Source organism: Atta cephalotes (assembly GCF_000143395.1).
Source record: "Atta cephalotes unplaced genomic scaffold scaffold00008, whole genome shotgun sequence".
Lineage (NCBI taxonomy): Eukaryota > Metazoa > Arthropoda > Insecta > Hymenoptera > Formicidae > Atta > Atta cephalotes.
Genome location: NW_012130072.1, coordinates 6468677 through 6492522, shown reverse-complemented (window position 1 = coordinate 6492522; position 23846 = coordinate 6468677). Strand labels below are relative to the sequence as shown.

Below are 23846 nucleotides of genomic sequence, written 5' to 3'. Positions count from 1 at the left end.
TTTTATCAGATGATATAGAAGTTTTTATAATACCCTTTATAATTTAATAATAATTAACTTTTTCATAAAATAAGTAAAAATGAGTCCCAAAACTGAGTAGACAATAATGCCACATATTTCTATTCTTTCTCTTTTATAAGAGTCACCTATATAAAATATCTATATAAAATATCAAGTATATCTTTTAATTTTTCATCGTAATTATTTAGTATTATTATTATTATTATTTACGTCTTCTAAACAGATATATAATAAAATAAGGATAATTGAAACATGAATATAATGAATACATTTGCAATTTTCAAAATACTTACTGTTGCTATTTTTAAGATTCTAACAATTGTATAATGATGTAATGTAAACTTCAGACTAATTATAATTATTTTGGGTTTCACGTGTTCCGAAATCATTTCCGAAATCATTTCCGCGTGTTAGAATACTTATTGACTTACTCTATTACGTGTTATCTATTATCCGTTATTTCGTAGATATTACAAAACGTTTAACCCTTACAATTTCACATAAGTAATATAACAAGATATATGCCATGTGCATAATGCTTTCATATCTACATTAAAGACGACTAATGTTCGTCGATTTGTAAAGAAAACATCTACGATATAGTAATATTGACTAATAGCAAACGAGTAGAATTACGTGGAAATTTCCACACGACACGAGCGTCGTTCAACAATGCATCGAAGGGCGGTGCCAGACACGAAACCGTAACACTGTGAGCCATCCCCTCGCATCACCTTAACGCTCGCAGAAATTCGATGAGCTTGAGGGTAGTTTTTGATGCAACTTACACTTCATTGCTCAGTGAGCTTTCAACCACGTGCCATTTACTACTTAAGTAATCCGTCATGTTCGTACAAGCCCCGCAGATCATCAAACAAAAATCGGACAATTCCGAAGATAGTAGTGATGAGGAAGGTCCTGAAGATGTTCTCCAGGTCAATCCTTCGCAATAAAATTTGTTTAATAATTCTATGTGTTGTGTACAAGTGTTGTGTACAAGTATTATCTATTATTTAAAATATAATAATAAAAGGAATTATTATAAATTATTGATATGAATAATTGTACGAATAAATAATAAAAAATAACATCCTTTTATATATATATATATATATATATATATATTTATATGTATATCAAATTTAATTTAGTTACATTTTTTTATCAGATTTTTTTATCAGACACCATTAAAGTTCATTATTATGTATGCCATTAATTATAAACGTTGAGCTTTTATAATATATTTTAATATATACCTATATATATATATATATATATAGAGCTATAAATTTATTTATAATTGTGTAATGATTAAATTTGAATTAACTGGACATTGTTAGTGATTAATATTAAATTTTTTTGTGTTATTGTTACATTCGTTGCGTCATACTTTTTCATATAATCTTATTTTATTTAAAGAAATATTTCTTTTTATATTACTTTATACAGAAACGACGGGAAGAATGTGAGAGAAAGGCCAGGCGAGGAGAGATGGATCCTCGTTTAGAGTTCGCTTTTCAACTCTTAATGGATGCAACGCAATTATCGCGTCACAAAGTCATGGACCATGTCTTCGAGGATGACATGTTGGATGAAATTAATCAATTGTTTGTGCCGCACATGAGATCTACTCTTGTTTGGTACTATCAAGAGATTGAAGAATCAGAACCTCCAGCTGATACGGTACAAAATTGGTGATTGTTTGGTGACAAATAAAGACAAAAATAATCGTGAGAATTTCATTAAAGGTGCAGCCAAAGACTGTTACATCTAGATCAGTCCCAAATGCAACGGCATCCAAAGTAAAGGAACAAAAAGAATCAAAGGAGCCACCAAAGAAGAAACTTTTTCTAACCGATGGTTGGCAAGTGCCTTGCACAGGCATCTGTATTTATATGTTTAGGTATTTATATATTTAAAATTATAATATTGCATTGAGATGCTTGTCATTTATTACATCTCTACAATATTTAAAAAATTTGCTGAGAAAGCAATATTTAATATTTTATATCCTAAAAAATAGTTAAAATTTCTATTTCCTCCTTAAAATATTTAGAATCAGTGTGTCTAAACAATTACCAGAAGAAGGATTTCAAAAGGATCTTTACACAGGTGTGATAGATACAATGAAAATAGGAATAATAACTTCTGTTCAGCGAATTGTGGAGCAAGTATTTATGGATGCGTTAGCGCATCCTGGTGTAGAAGGTGAAGATGATTGTTCAATGATTAAAAGTCTCCTTTTACCAGGCTTAAGATCTTTTTGCAGCGCTCTTAAAGGTACTTTACAAACTCATATAAATCTCATTTTCCATATCAAGATAACATTTAAATTGTTGAAAATTTATACATAAAAATAATATTTTATTTTATTTTATTATAATTAAATATTATAAAGATTATAAAGATAAAGATTAAATATTATAAAAATAGTAATTTCTTTTCAAAGTTTGTTTTATTTGTTATATATGTGATATTTATATAGTTTGCGAAAAGGTAGCACTTGATGGTAGTATATTCAATGATGGCGAGTCAATGATGCTGGAAGTGCACAACTTTGAAGAAGCAAAGGCTTTTATAGCGAAAGAAAATGCTGTAGAACGAATTGAGCAAAGAATAAAACTTTGGATAAAAAACTTAAAGATTTTATGGCGGAAAGTAAACAAGTTAAAAGAGAGAATGATATCTCTGGACCGCAACAAGAACTCGAGTATTGGAAACGGCGGGGTGCACAATTTAGTCAACTGGTCAACCGTTTAAAGGTTATATTATTTACCATCTCTATATAAAATTCTTATATTTTATTTATATTTTATATATATATATATATTTATATATATTTTATATATATTATATATATATATTTTTTTATTAAATTATACACACGGAAAACATATTTGGTTGAATTAACTAAAATTGTGGTGAAAAATGAACGATCCAGAATTCTAGCTAAAGTTAAGTTTATTAGATTTCTAAATCTATCAGAATTCTGGTTGAAATAACCAATTTCAAAATTTATCAGAATTCTGTTTGTCCAAAATCTAATCAATTTAATCAGAAATCTAGTAAACTTAATTAGAATTCTGGATTGTTCATTTCACACAATTTCAGTTAAATCAATCAAATATTTTTTTTCAATATATTTTTATTTATTTTAATAATAAATGTATTAATTATAGATAAAAATTATGCTGTAAGAATATAGTACAATGTTTTTATAAATGTTTTTTCAAACAAAAAATTATAGGATCATGAAATTACTATGTCACTTCTATGTCTACAAGTCGCACGTTCAAAGTTAATTAAAGATTGGGTCGATGCGGAAGATGAAGTGACTTACTGTTACAATGAAGCGAAAGATAATGCAAAGTTCATCCAAGCATTAGAGAAGTGCTGCCATTGTCTTTACCTCGATGATCCTGTAAATTAATTTTTCCTAAGACAAGAACACGGCACATGAATTAATTTTATATAACTTCGCCACGTAATTAAAAGTTTTTAATTTTACAGGTAAAAATGCGAGATTCGCTCGTATCATTGTTACAGACTGTTCGATTAATATATAGCGTCTCGAGATATTATAATACTTCAGAAAGGACAAGTTCTCTAATGATTAAAATTACGAATCAAATGATTATTGCCTGTCGAGATTACGTCACGAAAAGAGGTCGAGAAGTTATTTGGGGACAAGATCGAGTAGCCGTTCGATCGAGATTAAAACACTGTCTACGTCTAAATAAGTACTGATTTTGGATAAAAAAACACATTTTATATTAAATAATAATCTTACAAGAATTAATAATTTTTATTTTATTATTACATCTTCAATCATCAAATTGTATTTTCAAAGCGCTCAAAATATTCTTAAAAAAAAATTTAGTTAAATATAATATTCTTAAAAAATTTAGTTAAAAATATTTTTATACATTATCAAAAAAAAATAACAACTGAATTAATTGTTATTTAAGAGCTTATAGAGAAACGTACAGACTTGTTCGATGTTCACCAGCAGTTACAGAACAAGAATTTTCCTTCTCAGAAACTCATGTTTTTGGTCGATTTGATGCTTTCTGTGCTAGAATTCGCAAAATTCTCACTATGTTTGATCTCATACAAGATTATCAAACTCTCTTTGAAAGACGAATGGAAGGATTGCTTCTTGGAGAAGGTATAACATAATCTTAATTTAAATTTTTATTATATAAAATACATGTGTAAAATATAATTTGTTAAATATTTAATAAATATTTAACTCTAAATTACTGCAACAATAATGGTATTAATTTTAAAAAATAATTAAATAATTTTTCTATTATATAATAATTTAACTTTACATTTTTTACAATAATTTTGAATAAAATTATTTATATAACTTTCTTTCTTAATAAAAATCATAGATTATTAAGATTAATTTTGTTATAATTTTGTTATAATTTTGACTAAAATGATGCAAAAATAATAATTAAAAGAAGTATATTTTAATTATACATTAAATAAATTGCTATATATCAAATTATAGCGTTAGATGAAGCCATGAAAACATTTGAAGAAGCTAAAAAAAATTGCGACTAGCAAATCATATGATTATCTCGATTCAAGAAACACTGATTTTGATATAGATTATAATGACTTTATAGCAAAGACAAATATGTTGAAAGAGAACATCGGCGAAATTATTGAAAAAAATTATGCTGATGTATGGGAAACACCACAAGGTATACGGTTTTTAACGCGATTTGAAAAGGTAATAAATATATTCAACTTTTTAATAAATCCTCAAGAAATATTTACGCACAACATTTTTAAATTATTTATTTTTTTAAATATAAATATAAATATACAAATGTTCTTTTCCTAAATATTTTTTAAGGTCAGTGAAAAAATACCTCTTACAAAATTGGAAGAAAAATATAACATTGTTGTGAAGTATTGCGATAAAGAGATTGATCGAATTTTAAAACTATTCAAACGACAAAGAGATGATCCTCCATTACCGAGACACATGCCGCCTATAGCTGGACGATTGACTTGGGCAAATTCTTTGAAGTAAATAAAATAATTATACTAGTCTGTGAATTCATACTTTTGGATTATTGCTTGAACAAACTTTATCGTTTCTTGTAATTTTTTAGGTGCTAAATTAAATACAAATATTTTCAAACAATTTGTTATCACAATCTCTAAAATTTGTTTATATATAATTATTTAAAAATTAAAGAAATATTAAGAATTATATAAATTAAGAGATATAGTCTTAAATCTAAAGAAAAAAAATCTTTGTTAGAGTGCATCTGGACGAATTAATGGCATCTGTATCAAATCATCCTGTTCTAAAAACATTACCATTGACTGCTGATTTGGTGAAAAGATATAATCATGTAATTGCTATTCTGAAACAATATCAGACCGATATTGCTGAGATTTGGACGCATCAAAATTCTTGGGTCATCGAGGATTGTTTAAAACGGTCAGTTTTTAAATTCAATAATCGATAATTGATTCTGCTTTCTTAAAACACATATATAATCACAGATATTTATATATTGAATAATAATTATTATGACAAAATTATTAATATAAAATTATTATAAATAATTATTATTATAATTATTTAATATAATTAACAGACCGCTGCTTGTAGTCGACGAGAAATCAGCAAAAGTAAAAGTCAACCTGGAAAACCGAGTCGTTCTTCTATTTCGTGAGGCCGATTGTTTAGCAAAAATAAATTTGGAGATTCCAATTGTTGCACTAACAATATTAGCAAAAAAAGATTATTTTACTTTAATTACGGATTCGCTCCAACTTATAATCGAAGAATTTGTTTGTACTGCAAAACGTGTAAAACTAGAAGTTCGCCCATTATTGTTACCGCATTTAGTTTGCGTTGCATCGTTATTAGAACCCGGTTTAACAACTTTGACCTGGACCAAGCCAGATTGGAAAGATTTTTGCCACAACACGAAAGAGCAGATCAAAAATTTTGATATTCTTATCACAAGAGTACACGACGTATATGATAATAGGTATAATGGAAATAAAAATAAAATTGCTTGTTCTAAAAACAAATTTTTGGATAATAAAATAAATATGTGTGTGCTTAAAAAAATAAATTTGTTTCATAACAATTAATTAATTAATTGATGCTAAATTAATCGCTAAATAATAATTTTTTTGCTAAAGTTTGAAGAGCATTTAGAGACTTACAAAATTATACAAGTTAATTGAATAATGGTTGTGCCAGGATTTTGCAGGTATTGACAAGTATGCGGAAAGTAACTTTGCATGCTCTGCCAGAGTCCGATCAACCATGGACAATAGAGGAATTCATAGAGAAGAACGAGGAAATATGTAGAAATGCAGCAGTAGATTTGCATCGTAAAAGTACAATGATCGAAGAAGCAGTGGAAGAAGTATTGCAGCTTGTTAGAAAGGCTACAGATAGCTTCAAAAGTAATTCCAATCAATTTGATTTTCTTACTAGTGAAGGTAATGTATTAATGTTAATGTATTAATGTAGTCTTTATTGTAAATTTTGCAATTAAAATATGATGCTTTTGTACCATTCCATTTTAACCGTCGAAATACTATTAAAGACGACCAGTCTTACGGAAGTTGAATTATTTATCTTTTTTTAACACACACACACACACACACACACACACACACACACACACACACACACACACACACACACATATTATATATATATATAAAGTATGTGTCTCATCTCATTTGCAATACTTGTTTATAAATTATTTGATAAATATTGCAATTCTGGTGACAACAGTTAAAGATTTTGACAATTTAATCACAGTTACTGTAAAAATAGCAAGAAGATACATATTTACAGCTATTAAAAATTTTCTACATTTTCTATAAAAAAAAATACTGAAATAATTTTTATCTTTTCTATTTTTTTTTAAATGAAGGAGCGGAAGGAGAAGAAGCAACAGAACAAACAAGTCAACAAGATTGGTCCGTGGTATGGAATTATTTCGATGATCCTCATCAATTATTGACGACACCCGGTACTTTACCCAAAGGCATGCAAGAAATGGTTCGAAATGCGGTATCTGAGATGAGACGATATTATTCTAGAAAAATCGTGGATGTATTAATAAAGATCACCAGAGTATCTCTAGATGCAATCAGGAAACGATTTATTCGAGAAATTGATTCGGGTATTTTTATAAAACTTTTGGTAAAATCTTCATACTATTAAAATAAACGCATCCTTAGCTTAATAAAAAAAGATTTAAGTTATTTTATTTATAAAACATTTCATAAATCTCTTCAATTATATTTAAAATTAATTATATTTTATAGAAACAATTCCGAATCCGGTGTTTTTATTATATGCAACACTGATGATTCCGGCAGTAACAGTTAAACCTAGTCTGGATGATGTTCAAGAAGCATTGACATCAGTTGGAAAAGTTATTACAGGTGTTGCGAAAGGAGTGGCGCAGTGGAATTCTAGAGGAAACAAAGTAAAAGGATTATATTAATAAAATAAAATTTTTGAAATATTCAATACATCATTTTTATATTATTCGATTATTAGAGCATGTGGAAAAATCTTCCCTACCCATCCAAACGAAATCTAGCTAATGTCGTGTTGCGAGCACATAGTAATGCCGCGAAACAGAAAGAAGAACCAGAAGATATGAAAACTAGAAGGCGAAGACTTTATAAAATTCTCTCTGAAGAGAGACCCGTATTTCCAGTTCAAGAAAGAAACTTTTACACGATGGTGATGGATAATAAGGAAATTATCAAATTACTCGGCATGTTGAGCACTTGTACAATGGAATTGCGGCAAGTTAGTAATAATAGTATGAGATTTGACATTTATTAATGAATTCAATTACCATGTTGAACTTATAGGATTTGACAGAATTTCTCGATCGTTGGAAACCTTATAAATTTTTGTGGAAAAATGAACGCAGTATACGAGAATTGTTACAAATCTCTTTGTCAGAATTTGAAACTACTCTTCGCAAACACAGTGAACTTGAAGATCGATTGGCCACTGAGCCAGATATGATCATATTTGGTACATCGATTGCTGTGTCGACGGAAAAACTGAAATATGGTGTTTATACAGAAATCAAAGGTATAACATTAATATAATATAATATTATTTGAATATTACAATTATATATTCAATTATAAATTACTATAAGTAATATATTTTAAAAACATATTTAATCCTTAAGGTAAGTAATACAAATTTTACAAAAAAATCAATCCATAACAAAAATAAAAATTGGAGCATAAATAGAAGAGAAAGTAACAGAAGTAAATGATTTCTAGAGCGTAAACGTCTTTTATATTTTATTTCAATTTTCGCCTGCTAGAAAAACATCGTTTATGCACTATCCTCTTATATATATTTCTTCTTATATATATTTCAATTTATACTATAAAAGAAATACAGAATACAAAAATAATAATTCCTACACACAGGTTGCACACATAAAATTGGTCAAGCAATGAAAAAGAAGTATCGTCGTGAAATGGAATATGTTTATGCATTAATGAACGAAATGGATCGTAAATTAGATCATCAAATTCGCGATCTGGATGACGTACGTCTCATTATGGATACCCTCAAAAAGATTCGAGAACAAGAGGTCGACATGGAACTGAAAATTGATCCCATTGAAGAAGCTTTTAATATAGTCACAAGATATGAGGTACCTGTAGACCAGGAATGCTTGGAGCAGGTAGATAATCTGAGAGACACCTGGCAGAAATTGTTGGCACGAGCGCAAGAAAGTCATGTCTTGCTATTGAATTTACAACCACAATTCGAGAACGATTTAAGAAATAATCTGGAGAAATTCCGTGCCGATAACGAAATGTATTGCGAAGAATACAAATCATCTGGGCCGATGCAACCAGGTTTGAGCCCCCGTGATGCTTCAGACAGACAAATATTGTTCCAGAACAGGTTTGATGGTATGTGGCGAAAATTACAAACATATCAAAGCGGCGAAGAGCTTTTTGGTTTGCCTATCACAGATTATCCAGAACTTTCACAAATCAGAAAGGAATTGAATTTATTGCAAAAGTTATACAAACTTTATAACGATGTCATCGACAGAGTTAGCAGCTATTATGATATTCCATGGGGTGAGGTAAGAAATTATACTATCACCGTTTTTTATGTAAGATATTTATAATGTGTAAATTTTTTTAATGTATAATTTAAATTATATCTATTATTTTAATTTTAATTTTATTAGTAATAAAATTTAAAAAATTATTTGTAAACTTTCTTAGTAATACACGCAAATTGTTATATAAATTTAATAATTGTATAAATTATTTAGGTAAATATCGAAGAAATAAACAATGAGCTGATGGAGTTTCAAAATCGCTGTCGCAAATTACCAAAAGGATTAAAAGAATGGCCAGCGTTCTTTGCGCTTAAAAAGACAATCGATGATTTCAACGATATGTGTCCTCTTCTCGAGCTGATGGCAAATAAAGCAATGAAACCGCGCCATTGGCAAAGAATTATAGAAGTTACAGGATATTCATTCGATCTTGAAAGCGAAGGTTTCTGTCTTAAAAATATTCTTGAAGCGCCGCTTTTGAAAAACAAAGAAGACATCGAAGATATTTGTATATCAGCTATGAAGGAAAAAGATATTGAGGCTAAATTAAGGACAGTAGTAAACGAATGGTCATCTCACGAGTTGACTTTCATGACATTCAATAACAGGGGAGAATTATTACTTAGAGGAGACACAACAGCAGAAACTATAAGTCAGTTAGAAGACAGCTTGATGGTTCTTGGTTCACTCATGTCAAATCGCTACAATGCACCTTTTAGAAAGCAAATACAACAGTGGCTCAGTGATTTATCTAACACAAATGAGATCCTCGAAAGATGGTTACTTGTACAAAACATGTGGGTTTATCTCGAAGCGGTATTTGTGGGCGGTGATATTGCGAAACAATTGCCAAAGGAAGCCAAAAGATTTAGCAAGATTGACAAAAGTTGGCAAAAAATTATGCAACGCGCTCACGAAACACCAGGAGTTGTACCCTGTTGTGTAGGCGATGACTTGTTGAAGCAACTTCTGCCACATTTGCAAGAGCAATTAGAACTATGTCAAAAATCTCTGAGTGGGTAAGTATAAGATTAGTGATGTGTACATAATTCTTCCTTCTTAGCAAACTCAAAAGGAATTTTAAGTAAAACACAAACTAACAGTAACATCAATATCATATTTCCATTCAACGATATAAATGTAATAACACATGTTAAGGGGACATTAGATACATTGTTGTTGAGTAGAAAATTATAATATTTGTAATGTTATTGTTTATTATAGTTTGTATTCTGCGGATTTTGATTGTTACTACTTTCACTTTAATGTAGCAACTGCACCTTTAATATAACGTATTATAGACAAGGGATACTTTTTAATTAATATTTGTTTATAAAAATTATTTTCTTTAATGCCATTCTCTTTAATCTTAGATATTTAGAGAAAAAGCGCATGATGTTTCCAAGGTTTTTCTTTGTTTCTGATCCTGCGCTCTTAGAAATACTTGGCCAAGCGTCCGATTCTCATACTATACAAAATCATCTATTATCTATTTTCGATAATACGCGTTACGTAAAATTTCATGACATCGAATATAATAAAATGACAGCTATTATTTCATCAGAAGGTGAAACTATACAAGTAAGTATGTATATTTAATAAAGGTAACAATGTTTTATACAACTCTTAAATATTATCTTCAAAATATAGGTATATGTGTATATATTTGTACTTAAATTTGTGTAATGTTAACATAAGTTTTGGAAACTAATAATTTTTAAATAAATAAAATTAAATTTGTTTGCAACTTTTTTTTAAAGCTGGAAAGAGCTGTAAGAGCAGAAGGTTCTGTGGAAACATGGTTGATGCAATTATTACAAACGTCTCAACTTTCTTTGCATTCTATCATCCGTCAATGCTACAGCATGATTAATGATGCAAATTTCAATTTATTGAACTTTCTCGACAAAATGCCTGCTCAGATAGGTTTGTTAGGCATTCAAATGATTTGGACACGAGATGGCGAACTGGCTCTGGCTCAAGCTCGCGCCGATAAAAAAATTATGACAGAAACGAACAATAAATTCCTTGATCTTTTAAATACATTAATCGATCAAACCACGAGAGATCTTAGTAAAATAGAACGAATTAAATTCGAAACATTGATTACTATACATGTCCACCAACGTGATATTTTTGACATTTTGGTATGTTATTAAATTAAAATTTTTGTGTACAGATGCAATGTATTAGAAACATAATACATAAATCTAATCTACATAGAATCTTAGATGTAACGAACAGATACAGTAATTTATATATATTCCATTTATTTAGTGTCGTCTGAATGTGCGGTCAATGAATGATTTCGAATGGTTGAAGCAATGCAGGTTTTATTTTAAAGAAGATTTAGACAAAACTTCTATATGCATCACAGATGTTCATTTTACCTACCAAAATGAATACTTAGGATGTACCGAAAGATTGGTTATTACACCATTAACCGATAGGTAAATGCAATCGTATTTTACGACATTGTACATCTTATTTCAGATTTTATATATTTTAGATGTTATATAACATTAGCGCAAGCCTTATCAATGTCAATGGGAGGCTCTCCTTGCGGTCCAGCAGGAACTGGCAAAACAGAAACTGTAAAAGACATGGGGAAGACTTTAGCAAAATACGTCGTAGTCTTCAATTGCTCTGATCAAATGGATTATCGAGGATTAGGTCGTATTTATAAGGGATTGGCACAAAGCGGTTCATGGGGTTGTTTCGATGAATTTAACAGAATTGAATTACCAGTTCTGTCTGTCGCCGCACAACAAGTTGCCGTAGTGCTTGCCGCAAAAAAGGAAAAAAAGAAGCAATTTATTTTCACAGATGGAGATCAAGTTGATATGTTTCCAGAACTTGGGATATTCATTACTATGGTAATCTGTATCATGCAACATAGCAGAATAAGAAACATGATTCTCTAAGTGAAAAAATTATATCTATTTATTATTACATTTTTTCTAAATGACAAAATTTGCTAAAATTATACATATTATATATAAGAGATACATTTTTATGTTTATCTTTCTTATGATAAATAATTTTTTCATATTTATGCAACTTTGTTTTTTTATAATGGTTTGACAATTACTTAATAACGATTAAGATACGTATTAGAACATATAAAAATATTTCAATATTATGTAAATTATAGAATCCTGGATATGCAGGACGAAAAGAATTGCCAGAGAACTTGAAAATACAATTTCGCACAGTAGCTATGATGGTACCTGATCGTCAGATTATTATACGTGTAAAACTAGCTAGTTGTGGATTTTTAGAGAATATTACACTTGCTCGTAAATTTTATACTCTTTATAAATTGTGCGAAGAGCAGTTGACCAAACAGGTAACATTATTATGCACTAAAAAGAAAAAAGAGAAAGACATTAAAAAGAAGAAGGATTAAAATTTATTATAATATTTTACAATATATTTACAATATATCTCAGGTTCACTATGATTTCGGTCTGCGAAATATATTGTCTGTGTTAAGAACTTTAGGAGCGGCAAAAAGAGTCAATTCTAAGGACACGGAAAGTACGATCGTCATGCGCGTTTTAAGAGACATGAATCTTTCAAAGCTCATAGGTTATTATGCTAATTAATTTAAAAAAAAGATGCATAATTAATCGATACAAAGATATGCTAAAACAATGACATATTTTTCTGTAGATGAGGACGAACCACTCTTCATATCTCTCGTAGCTGACCTATTTCCCAACCAAGTTCTGGAGAAAACATCATATCCTGAATTGGAAGCAGCTATTAATGAACAAGTGGAGCAGGCAGAATTAATTTATCATTCGCCGTGGGTGCTTAAATTAATACAGCTATATGAAACGCAAAGAGTGAGGCATGGCATCATGACGTTAGGTCCGACCGGCGCTGGTAAAACTACTTGTATACATATTTTGATGAAAGCACTAACACAATGTGGTAATTCCCATAGGTAATGTTTTTTAATTAAATAAAATTAGAATATGTATATTGATTGGTACAAATATGTATATCTCTGAGTAATATGTATATCATATGTATATCATATGTATATCATATGTATCAAATATGTATATCTCTTCTATAAAATATTGCAAATTATTTAAAGCTTTTTCGATAAATTAATAAACATTTAAAATATAATAATAAATTATTTATAAATTAACTTTTACTAGAATTTATGAATATGTACAAATAATTTATTTAATTTTAGAGAAATGAGAATGAATCCAAAAAGTATAACAGCCGCTCAGATGTTTGGCCGTTTAGATGTTGCAACGAATGATTGGACAGATGGGATTTTCTCAGCTTTGTGGCGTAAAACACTGAAATTAAAGAAGGGTGAACATGTATGGCTAGTGCTTGATGGTCCCGTTGACAGTATTTGGATAGAAAATTTAAATTCTGTATTGGATGATAATAAAACATTGACTTTGGCTAATGGCGATAGATTATCAATGGCGCCAACATGTAAAATTATTTTTGAACCGCATAATATTGATAATGCAAGTCCTGCGACTGTTTCGCGAAACGGTATGGTATATATGAGCTCTTCAGGATTAGATTGGAATCCAGTTGTTACCGCTTGGCTAAAATCACGATCAACATTGGAGCAAGAAATTCTCGAACAATTATTTACAGATTCTTTTGCACAGGTAAATTAATAAAACAATTCTGTCTTTTGCAGACTACATGTTAAATATTTTTATTTTAATGTAATTTTAATGCTAATCATATAAATTAATTATTTTCTTAACTTAAGAAAACATGCTTATTGTTGATCACTATTTGAACAGAAATTAGAATACGTACAGAATATATTATATATCTCATTTTAATCAATCCAGTCAATTTTCTCTTCTAATTACATAATTAGAGGATTCATATTATATGAAAAAATTATATAATTCTATTTTAAAAAGTGGAGATGATCTTCATATTTTTTTAGCATTCCATCTAAAAAAAAACAATATGATCAAAATACGTTTCCCTCGTTCTATTTTTATCTGAAACATTTTTTGTTTCATAAATAATTTCGAAGAAAATTGATTGGATTGATTAAAATGGAACACTCTGTATATGATAGGAAGATAAAATTAATTCATATTTTATTAATTATAAGCATATATTAAAATTTATGTTTTAACTAATATATAAATTTGAAGTACTGTATTGCTAATTTTAACATAAAAATATGTATAATTTTATAATATACATAAAATATAAATAAATTTTTAATTTATCAGGTCTATTCGTGGAGCACTCAAACGTTATCGCTCGCTATCGATGTCTTGCAATGTAATATAGTAAGGCAAATGCTTTGCCTGTTGGAAGGTTTGATACCTCCGGAGACATTATTAGAAGAAACAGAAGATGAAGATATGGAGAGAGACAAACCCCAACCTTTAACGGCAGAATATCTAACACGTCTTTATGTATTCGCGTTAGTGTGGGGTATAGGAGCATTGCTAGAAACTGCTGATAGACAAAAATATGACAAGTATCTTCGAGAAAACTTTGATATTCTGGATCTTCCGATTTCTGACAGATATTTGGATGCTACAGTATTTGACTTCTTCGTCACTGATAAAGGCACGTGGGATACGTGGACAAATATGGTGACCAATTACATCTATCCTGAATATTCAACACCTGACTATAGTAATGTTTTGGTGCCTATACCGGATAATGTCAGAATTCAATATTTGATTGACTTAATTGGCTGTCAGGATAAAGCTGTATTGTTAATAGGCGAACAAGGATCTGCCAAAACTGTTATGATGAAATCATATATGAAGAAATCAAATCCAGATACAACTTTGAGTCGCTCTTTCAACTTTAGTTCTGCGACCAGTCCGTATCAATTCCAAAAAACCATTGAAAGTTACGTGGAAAAACGTTTAGGAAATACATTTGGCCCACCAGGCGGTAAGAAGATGTTGGTCTTTGTCGATGACATAAATTTACCGCAAATTAATGAATGGGGTGATCAGATAACCAATGAGATTGTCCGGCAAGTTATGGATATGAAGGGATTTTACTCCTTAGAAAAACCCGGTGACTTCACCGCCATTGTGGATGTAACTTTTCTAGCAGCTATGTGTCAGCCTGGAGGCGGAAGAAATGACATTCCCTCGAGACTCAAGAGACAATTTTGTATTTTTAATTGCACGTTACCTGATAACGCATCAATCGATCGAATTTTTAGCGTTTTAGGTGAAGGACATTACAATATTAAAAGAGGATTTTCTCAAGAAGTTCGACAACTAGTTAAAAAAATGATTCCTTTGACTAGAATATTGTGGGAAAAAACACGCGCAAAACTGTTGCCAACGCCTGCGAAGTTTCACTATGTGTTTAGTCTCCGAGATCTTTCGAGAATTTGGCAAGGCATGGTCGGTACGTTGTCTACAGTCATTGATAAAGAAAGCGTATTGATGTTGCTTTGGAAGCACGAATGTACACGAGTGTTCAGCGATAGATTTACAATACAAAGTGACAAAGATTGGTTTGATAAAGGTTTAATTAATGTTGTAGCTGATATTTTAGGAGAAAAATACGTAAACATGTTAAATCAAGATCCTACTTTCGTCGATTTCATGAGGTTTGTAGTATATAATAGTATATAATTATTGTATTAATATACATTGTAATTTAAAAAATATTGTGCATATTAATAAGAACTTTTTAACGCTAGAGATGCTCCAGAACCAACCGGTGAAGAAGGTGAAGATGCAGATGTAGAACTTCCTAAAGTATATGAACCTGTATATGATCCTCAAGTGTTAAGAGAGAGATTAGACATGTTTCTGGCACAATTCAACGAAATGCAGAGAGGCGCTGGAATGGATTTAGTATTTTTCCCTGACGCTATGCTACACTTAGTAAAGATATCTAGAGTTATTAGGCATCCAAAAGGCAACGTAATGCTAGTAGGTGTTGGTGGTTCTGGCAAACAAAGTCTTACAAAGTTATCCTCTTTTATTGCCGGGTATAAAACGTTTCAAATCACCTTGACTAGATCTTATAACGTGGCCAATTTCTTAGAAGACCTGAGATTTCTGTATCGCACTTGCGGCACTCAAGGCAAAGGTACAACATTTATCTTCACTGATCTCGATATCAAAGAGGAAGGTTTCCTTGAATATCTAAACAATATCTTGAGCTCCGGAGTTATTAGCAATTTATTTACACGTGACGAGCAAGCGGAAATCATCTCAGAGTTAACACCTATTTTGAGAAGAGAAAATCCTAAAAAAACACTTAATAATGAATTAGTAATGGATTTCTTTTTGCAAAGAACTTGTCAAAATTTACATGTCGTTTTCTGTTTCTCTCCTGTGGGTGAAAAGTTCCGGAATCGCGCTCAGCGTTTTCCAGCACTTATTTCAGGTTGCACTATAGACTGGTTCCAACCTTGGCCTAAAAATGCCCTGATTTTGGTTGCTGAACATTTTCTTCATGATTTTGAAATCGCTTGTACCAGTGACGTGAAAGTTGAATTAGTGAATGCGTTAGGATCCATACAAGATATCGTTTCAGAAACATCAATCGAATATTTCCAAAGGTTTCGGCGCGCTACTCATGTGACTCCAAAGTCTTATTTAAATTTCATTAGTGGATACAAAAATATTTATCGATCTAAACAACATGAACTTGGTGAAGGAGCTAAAAGAATGGATACAGGTTTAGCAAAACTCGAAGAGGCATCGATATCAGTTGAAATCTTAAAAAGAGACTTAGCCTTAATGGAACAAGAATTAGTTCAAGCTTCTGAGAAAGCTGAGACAGTACTTTTAGAAGTGACAGAGAGAGCAATGCAAGCTGAAGCTTTTAAGAACCAAGTGCAAAAAGTTAAGGAGAAAGCGGAACAATTGGTAGCTTGTATAGCTGATGAAAAAGCACTGGCTGAACAAAAGTTAGAGGCAGCGAAACCAGCATTAGAAGAAGCAGAAGCTGCTCTGAATACCATCAAACCTGCTCACATAGCAACAGTGAGAAAGCTGGGTAGACCACCTCATCTTATAATGAGAATTATGGATTGTGTATTGATTTTGTTCCAACGGAAAATCGGATCCGTTGTACCTGACACAACTGCACTGTGCCCTAAACCTTCGTGGGCAGAATCTTTGAAACTAATGGCTAGTACGACGTTTTTATTACAACTACAAAATTATCCAAAAGATATAATCAATAACGAAATGGTTGAGTTGCTACAACCATACTTCAAAATGGAGGATTACAATATGGAAACAGCCAGACGTGTATGCGGCGACGTTGCTGGTCTATTATCGTGGACAAAAGCTATGGCATTCTTTCATTCCGTTAACAAAGAAGTTCTTCCTTTAAAAGCTAACTTAGCACTGCAAGAAGCACGATTAAAACTCGCAATGGAAGATTTGGCAAATGCTGAGCGAGAATTATCCGAAAGAGAAATGGCTTTGCAGACAGTTAAAGAGCAATACGATAGCGCGGTAGCGGAGAAGCAAAGGTTAACAGAAGCTGCAAATGTATGTTTAAGAAAAATGACAGCTGCGACTGCTTTGATAAATGGATTAGGCGGGGAAAAGATTCGATGGACCGAGCAAAGTGGAGAATTTAAGATTCAACTAGGACGGTTAGTCGGAGACGTTCTGTTGGCAACTGGATTTTTGTCATATTGTGGACCTTATAATCAACAGTATCGAGCCAGCTTAGTGACTGCGTGGATGAATATACTGACTAATAAATTTATACCTTTCACTAAAAATTTAAACATAACGAATATGCTCGTTGACACAGCAACAATGTCAGAATGGACTCTTCAAGGATTACCGAATGACGAGTTATCTGTTCAAAATGCGCTTATTGTCACGAAATCTTCATCTTATCCGCTTCTTGTGGATCCTCAAAATCAAGGAAAAATGTGGATCAAGAATAAGGAGAGCACAAACGAGTTGCAAATTACTTCACTAAATCATAAGTATTTCCGAACTCATCTTGAGGATAGTCTTTCATTAGGTAGACCATTATTGATCGAAGATGTCGCAGAAGAACTTGATCCGGTACTCGATAATGTACTTGAAAAAAATTTCATTAAATCAGGATCTATTGAGAAGGTCATCGTTGGAGATAAAGAATGTGATGTAATGCCAGGATTCATGCTATATATTACTACCAAATTACCAAATCCAGCATACAGTCCAGAAATATCTGCAAAGACATCGATTATTGATTTTACCGTGACAATGTTAGGTTTAGAAGATCAATTGTTAGGTCGAGTGATACTTATGGAGAAAGCTGATTTAGAAGCGGAAAGAGTCGCTCTATTCGAATCAGTCTTGACCAATCAACGTTCGATGAAGGAACTCGAAAGTACATTGTTACATAGACTTACATCTTCAGAAGGTTCTTTAGTAGACGATGAAGCTTTAATAACTGTTCTTCGAGAAACCAAAACTACGGCCGAATCAGTAAATGAAAAGCTGCAAGTATCCGCTCTTACTGAAAAAAAAATCACATTGGCACGCGAAGAATTTCGTGCAGTTGCGTCAAGAGGATCCATTTTGTATTTTTTGATAGTCGAAATGAGCAATGTCAATGTGATGTATCAAAATTCATTGAGACAATTCTTGACAATCTTTGATAATTCAATTACAAAATCTATGAAGAGTCTTATAACTTCTGAGCGGATAAACATTATTCTACGCCATCTCACATATGAAGTTTGGGCGTTTACTCTGAGAAGTCTTTATGAGAGGCATAAATCTCTATTTACATTGATGCTAGGTATGAAGATAGATTGTCATAAAGGTGCTATTTCACATGCAGAATTCAATGCCTTTATAAAAGGTGGAGCATCCTTAGATCTTAATGCAGTAACACCAAAACCATTTAAATGGATACTTGATATAACATGGCTAAATTTAGTCGAAATAAGCAGACTAGATGTATTCTCAGATATATTAACAAAAATTGAATTCAATGAAAAGGAATGGAGAATATGGTACGAAAAAGAGAAACCAGAAGAAGAAGATTTACCTTGCGGTTATCAAAAAAGTCTTGATGTGTTCCGAAAATTATTACTTATTAGATCATGGAGCCCTGACAGAACTTTATCCCAGGCGAGAAAATATATCACCGAATCCTTGGGTAAAGAATACGGAGAGGCTAAAATATTAGATTTAGAAACAACGTGGTTAGAATCTGAAACTAGGACGCCACTGATATGCTTATTGTCTATAGGATCCGATCCGAGTCCTCAAATTACAGCATTAGCTAAACAAAAAACGATTTGTAAGTTAGTAATTTAATTAATTGTTTTCGTTACACAAAGAAAATTTAAGTCTTTCATAACAAAAACAAATTATTTATTAATAATATTTTTGGTGTTATAGCATTAAATTCAGTATCTATGGGGCAAGGCCAAGAGCTCCATGCTCGAAGAATGATTAGCGAAGCTATGAGTACGGGTGGTTGGGTTCTGTTACAAAATATTCATTTGTCATTGCCTTTTTGTACGGAAGTAATGGATGCTCTTGTTGAAACAGAAATTGTTCACGAAGTGTTCAGATTATGGATGACAACTGAAGTACATCCTCAATTTCCCATCGGTTTGCTACAGGTTAAAGTTCTAGTCCATAATGTGTATTTAACGTATCTAATTCTTAACTATAATATAAACATATCGATTGTTATATATATGGAAAGAAGAATTTTGCGAAATAAATTTAAAGAAATATAATAAATATAGAAAATATGTTTCAGATGGCAATCAAATTCACAAATGAACCACCTCAAGGCATAAGAGCTAGTTTGAAAAGAACTTATCAAGCAGTAACTCAAGATGCATTGGATTACAGTACTCAATCGCAGTGGCCGCCCTTGTTATATGCTGTTGCATTTTTACACACTGTAGTACAAGAGAGAAGAAAATTTGGACCGCTCGGTTGGAATATACCTTATGAATTTAATCAAGCAGATTTTGCAGCATCGGTTCAGTTCATACAGAATCACTTGGATGATATGGATCCTAAAAAAGGTGTTTCCTGGCCGACGGTCTGCTATATGCTTGGAGAGGTTTTCGATCTTTTTTTTATTTTCATTAAATAAATATAAATCTAACGCTATATTATATTTTTTATAAAATAATTGAACAAAAGAGCAAATAAGACAGAGATATTGTAGTTGGTAATCATAAATTACAGAAAATATCAAAATATTTTATACTTACTTTCATATTACTTACTTTACATTTTTAGGTCCAATATGGCGGTAGAGTTACAGACGATTTTGACAAACGTTTATTAACTACTTTCACTTATGTCTGGTTTTGCGATGTGTTGTTACGACCCGGCTTTGAATTTTATCGAGGATATAGAGTACCTCAGACCAGAAATCTTCAGGGATATCTAGATTACATTGATAGTTTACCTGCGACCGACACACCAGAAGTCTTTGGACTACATCCAAACGCCGACATTACTTATCAGATTAATACAGCAAAAGGAATACTTGATACAATTCTTAATGTACAGCCGAAAGAAGGTAGTGCACAGGGAGGTGAAACTAGAGAAAACGTCGTGTATAAATTAGCCAATGATATGCTATCTAAATTGCCCAAGCAATACAATTCGTTTGAAGTAAAAGAAGCGCTTCAAAGAATGGGTCCATTATTGCCTATGAACATTTTTCTAAGACAAGAAATAGACCGGTAATATTCCTTTTCGTCTATCATAAAATGAGTTTAAATATAATGTCTGTGAAATACTATTATATGTTTTATATATTGTAGTAAAAAAGATAAGACAAATCATTATTTTTTTAATTTTCTTAACTACGATTCTTTTTAGAATTTCGCGAGTTATCAAAGAAGTACAAAATACTTTAACGGATTTAAAGCTGGCCATTGAAGGTACCATAATAATGAGTCAAGGTTTACGAAAATCATTGGATGCGATGTATGACGCACGTATCCCAGATAAATGGTTAAAAATATCTTGGGAATCGGCAACTTTAGGTTTCTGGTATACGGAGCTTTTAGAAAGAGACCATCAGTTCAGACAATGGTGCATTCATGGTCGTCCAAGAGTATTTTGGATGACCGGATTTTTTAATCCACAAGGATTTTTAACGGCTATGAGACAGGTAAGCATTAAAAATTGTAATTAATAAATTTATATCACATATTAAAAAATATACAAGGTGTATCCTGAGTACGTTAAAAGATTTTAAAGGGTGATTCTCTCCTCACATAAATTCAAGACGAATACTCATATGATTATATTTTATATTCGAAACGATTTAGTTTTAAAGATACATAATGTAAAAATTAAAAAAAATTGTTTTTCCCAAAAATTTTGGAATATTTTGATGAAACTTTATACGTGTTTAAAGAACACAAAGTTTCATCTTTTTTCGAGTTATACAGGGTGCGTCAAAATCCGAACAAATCGAACAATTTCTTTAAACAAAATGTTTTTAATGAAAAGTTAAATATTATAAAACATCTTTTTACATGGCCCTTGGGGGATCCCTGTAGAGCATAATTATTCGATATATCCCTCATTAGCTTGAATGACGGCCTCTATTCTCGGACGTCTGAAGCGTTCACACGCACGCTGTAATGCGCTGCCCATGCCGACGAATGCTTCAATAGTGGTCCTTAATGACATCACATGGGATGCCGAAACTTGTTTGTGACCCTTTTAACTACGCTCCATACGTAGTAATCCAAGGGATTTAAATCTGGGCTATTGGGAAGCCAGAATGGGAGCTGAGGCGAGCAACTTGGCTTGTCCTGGCAGCTTCAGTGAGCATCTGTCGTATCTTTAATGTGTACGATTTGTATCGAAGATTCTCCTCGGCAATTTGACGCATTGTTGGCTCGCTTACACCAACAATCGATGCTAATTTTCGCAACGATTGCCTTGAGTCATCCGAAATCAGCGCTTGAATCCTTTCAACGACTGCGAGAATCCTCGCAGCGCGTTCTTTCGAGTGACTCTTCCTCGCTGACATACTGGAACCTTTGTTGGACTGTTCTAAAATATATTTTTTGTCACAACATCATAAACGGTTGATTTCGAATATCCAAAGAACCGAATTATTATTTGTTGAGCGCCCAGCGCGAAGACTTTCGATGATCACGGCTCTTTGATTATACTCTGCACTTGGTTTCAACATCGCGCATTTGAAAATAACTGTTTATTAGAAGCATCAGGCTTTCTCAGACGCCAACAACAATCTCTGGCGGAAGCACAATATATCGGAAAATGTAAATTGTCCAGATTTTGCTGACGCACCCTATTTTATATTACTTTTTTTATTCAATCAGAGATAGTCCAAAGATAAGTAGATACACTTTTTCGAAAAAAAAACTGGTGTGCTACTGATTTTTCTTAAATTTGAAATTTTTCTATGCTAATTGAGACGATCAACAGAAAAAAGATTTCTTTAAAATTTTCGGTAGAATGAGCCATTTCCGAAAAAGAAATAAATTTCAAACGCAAATCAGTGACGTAATAATTTTTTTCGTAAAAAAAAGAGTATTCGCTTATCCTCTTAGGTCCACTCCTAAATGAATAAAAAAGCGATGTATAGTCTTAAAAGATAAGGTTTATAAGATAAGGTTTTATATCTTTCAAACACATACAAAGTTTTTTCAAAATAACCCAAATGATTTTTGAAAAAACAAAATTTTTTTCAATTTTGACACCATATACTTTTTAAATTAAACCGTTTCGAACATATAATCATTTTCGTCTTAAGAGATCCTCTCTTTGTGATACCTTAAAATCTTTTAAAATATTTAGAACACACTCTGCATCCGGTAAATTTTGACAAAGTGCTTACGTATAGATAGAGCGGACTAAACTAACTCGAAAAGTTTAACATTTTGCAATTTAATTTCGTTATAATAACTAGTTCCGTCTTTTATTATTTAAATTGTCTTAACTTCAATTAAATGAATGAATTTTAGGAAGTAACCAGAGCGCATAAGGGTTGGGCTTTAGATTCCGTAGTTTTGCAGAACGTGATTACGCGTTATAATAAAGAGGACATTAAAAATCAGCCTCAGGAAGGGGTTTATGTTCACGGTTTATTTCTGGAAGGAGCATCGCTTGATAGAAAGGCTGGCAAACTCGTTGAGAGTAGATCAAAAGTTCTTTACGAACAAATGCCAATTATTTATATTTTCGCAATAAATACAACCGCTGGTAAAGATCCAAAATTATATGAGTGTCCTATATATAGGAAGCCTCAAAGAACAGACGCGAAATATGTGGGTTCTATTGACTTTGAAACAGATTATAATCCCCGACATTGGACACTTCGAGGTGTAGCATTGTTATGTGATATTAAATAAAATATTAAAGATGTGTAATAACTCAAGAGAGACGCTTCAATAAATTATTTAAAATTATATTTAAATTATATTGGGTATAATATTTTGTGTATTATTCTTATATTGTGATATCTGTCAAATCAAACAATAAAAAATTAATATATTATAGTTAAATGTTCAATAAAAATTAAATTAATATAATTAAATGTTTATATATATAAATGTTTATTTCATGTTCAGAATACAAACCTCATATTTTTAAATAATTAAAAAGTATACATTCTTAATAAAATAAATCACAATTCGTTTATATTTACGTAAGATTGTACTTAAGAATATAACTACAAAATAAGATACATTGAACTATTCAC

The 23846-nt window shown here is 31.3% G+C and overlaps 1 protein-coding gene across 1 annotated transcript; it reads left to right on the top strand.

Annotated features, from left to right (window-relative positions):
* Positions 1-866: 866 nt before the first annotated feature.
* LOC105627380 (dynein heavy chain 5, axonemal) lies at positions 867-23496 on the top strand. The gene is given in 36 exon segments (XM_012208663.1): positions 867-956; positions 1471-1704; positions 1776-1924; positions 2078-2301; positions 2507-2670; positions 2673-2783; positions 3269-3442; positions 3532-3761; positions 3990-4189; positions 4541-4584; positions 4586-4765; positions 4892-5067; positions 5306-5488; positions 5649-6047; positions 6266-6515; positions 6947-7205; positions 7351-7593; positions 7632-7846; positions 7912-8140; positions 8494-9167; positions 9363-10168; positions 10523-10730; positions 10910-11296; positions 11427-11599; positions 11659-12025; positions 12304-12498; positions 12602-12740; positions 12825-13101; positions 13363-13804; positions 14396-15753; positions 15847-19424; positions 19526-19752; positions 19896-20207; positions 20390-20841; positions 20981-21275; positions 23110-23496. Coding segments are annotated over 36 exon segments (14031 nt in total).
* Positions 23497-23846: the final 350 nt, after the last annotated feature.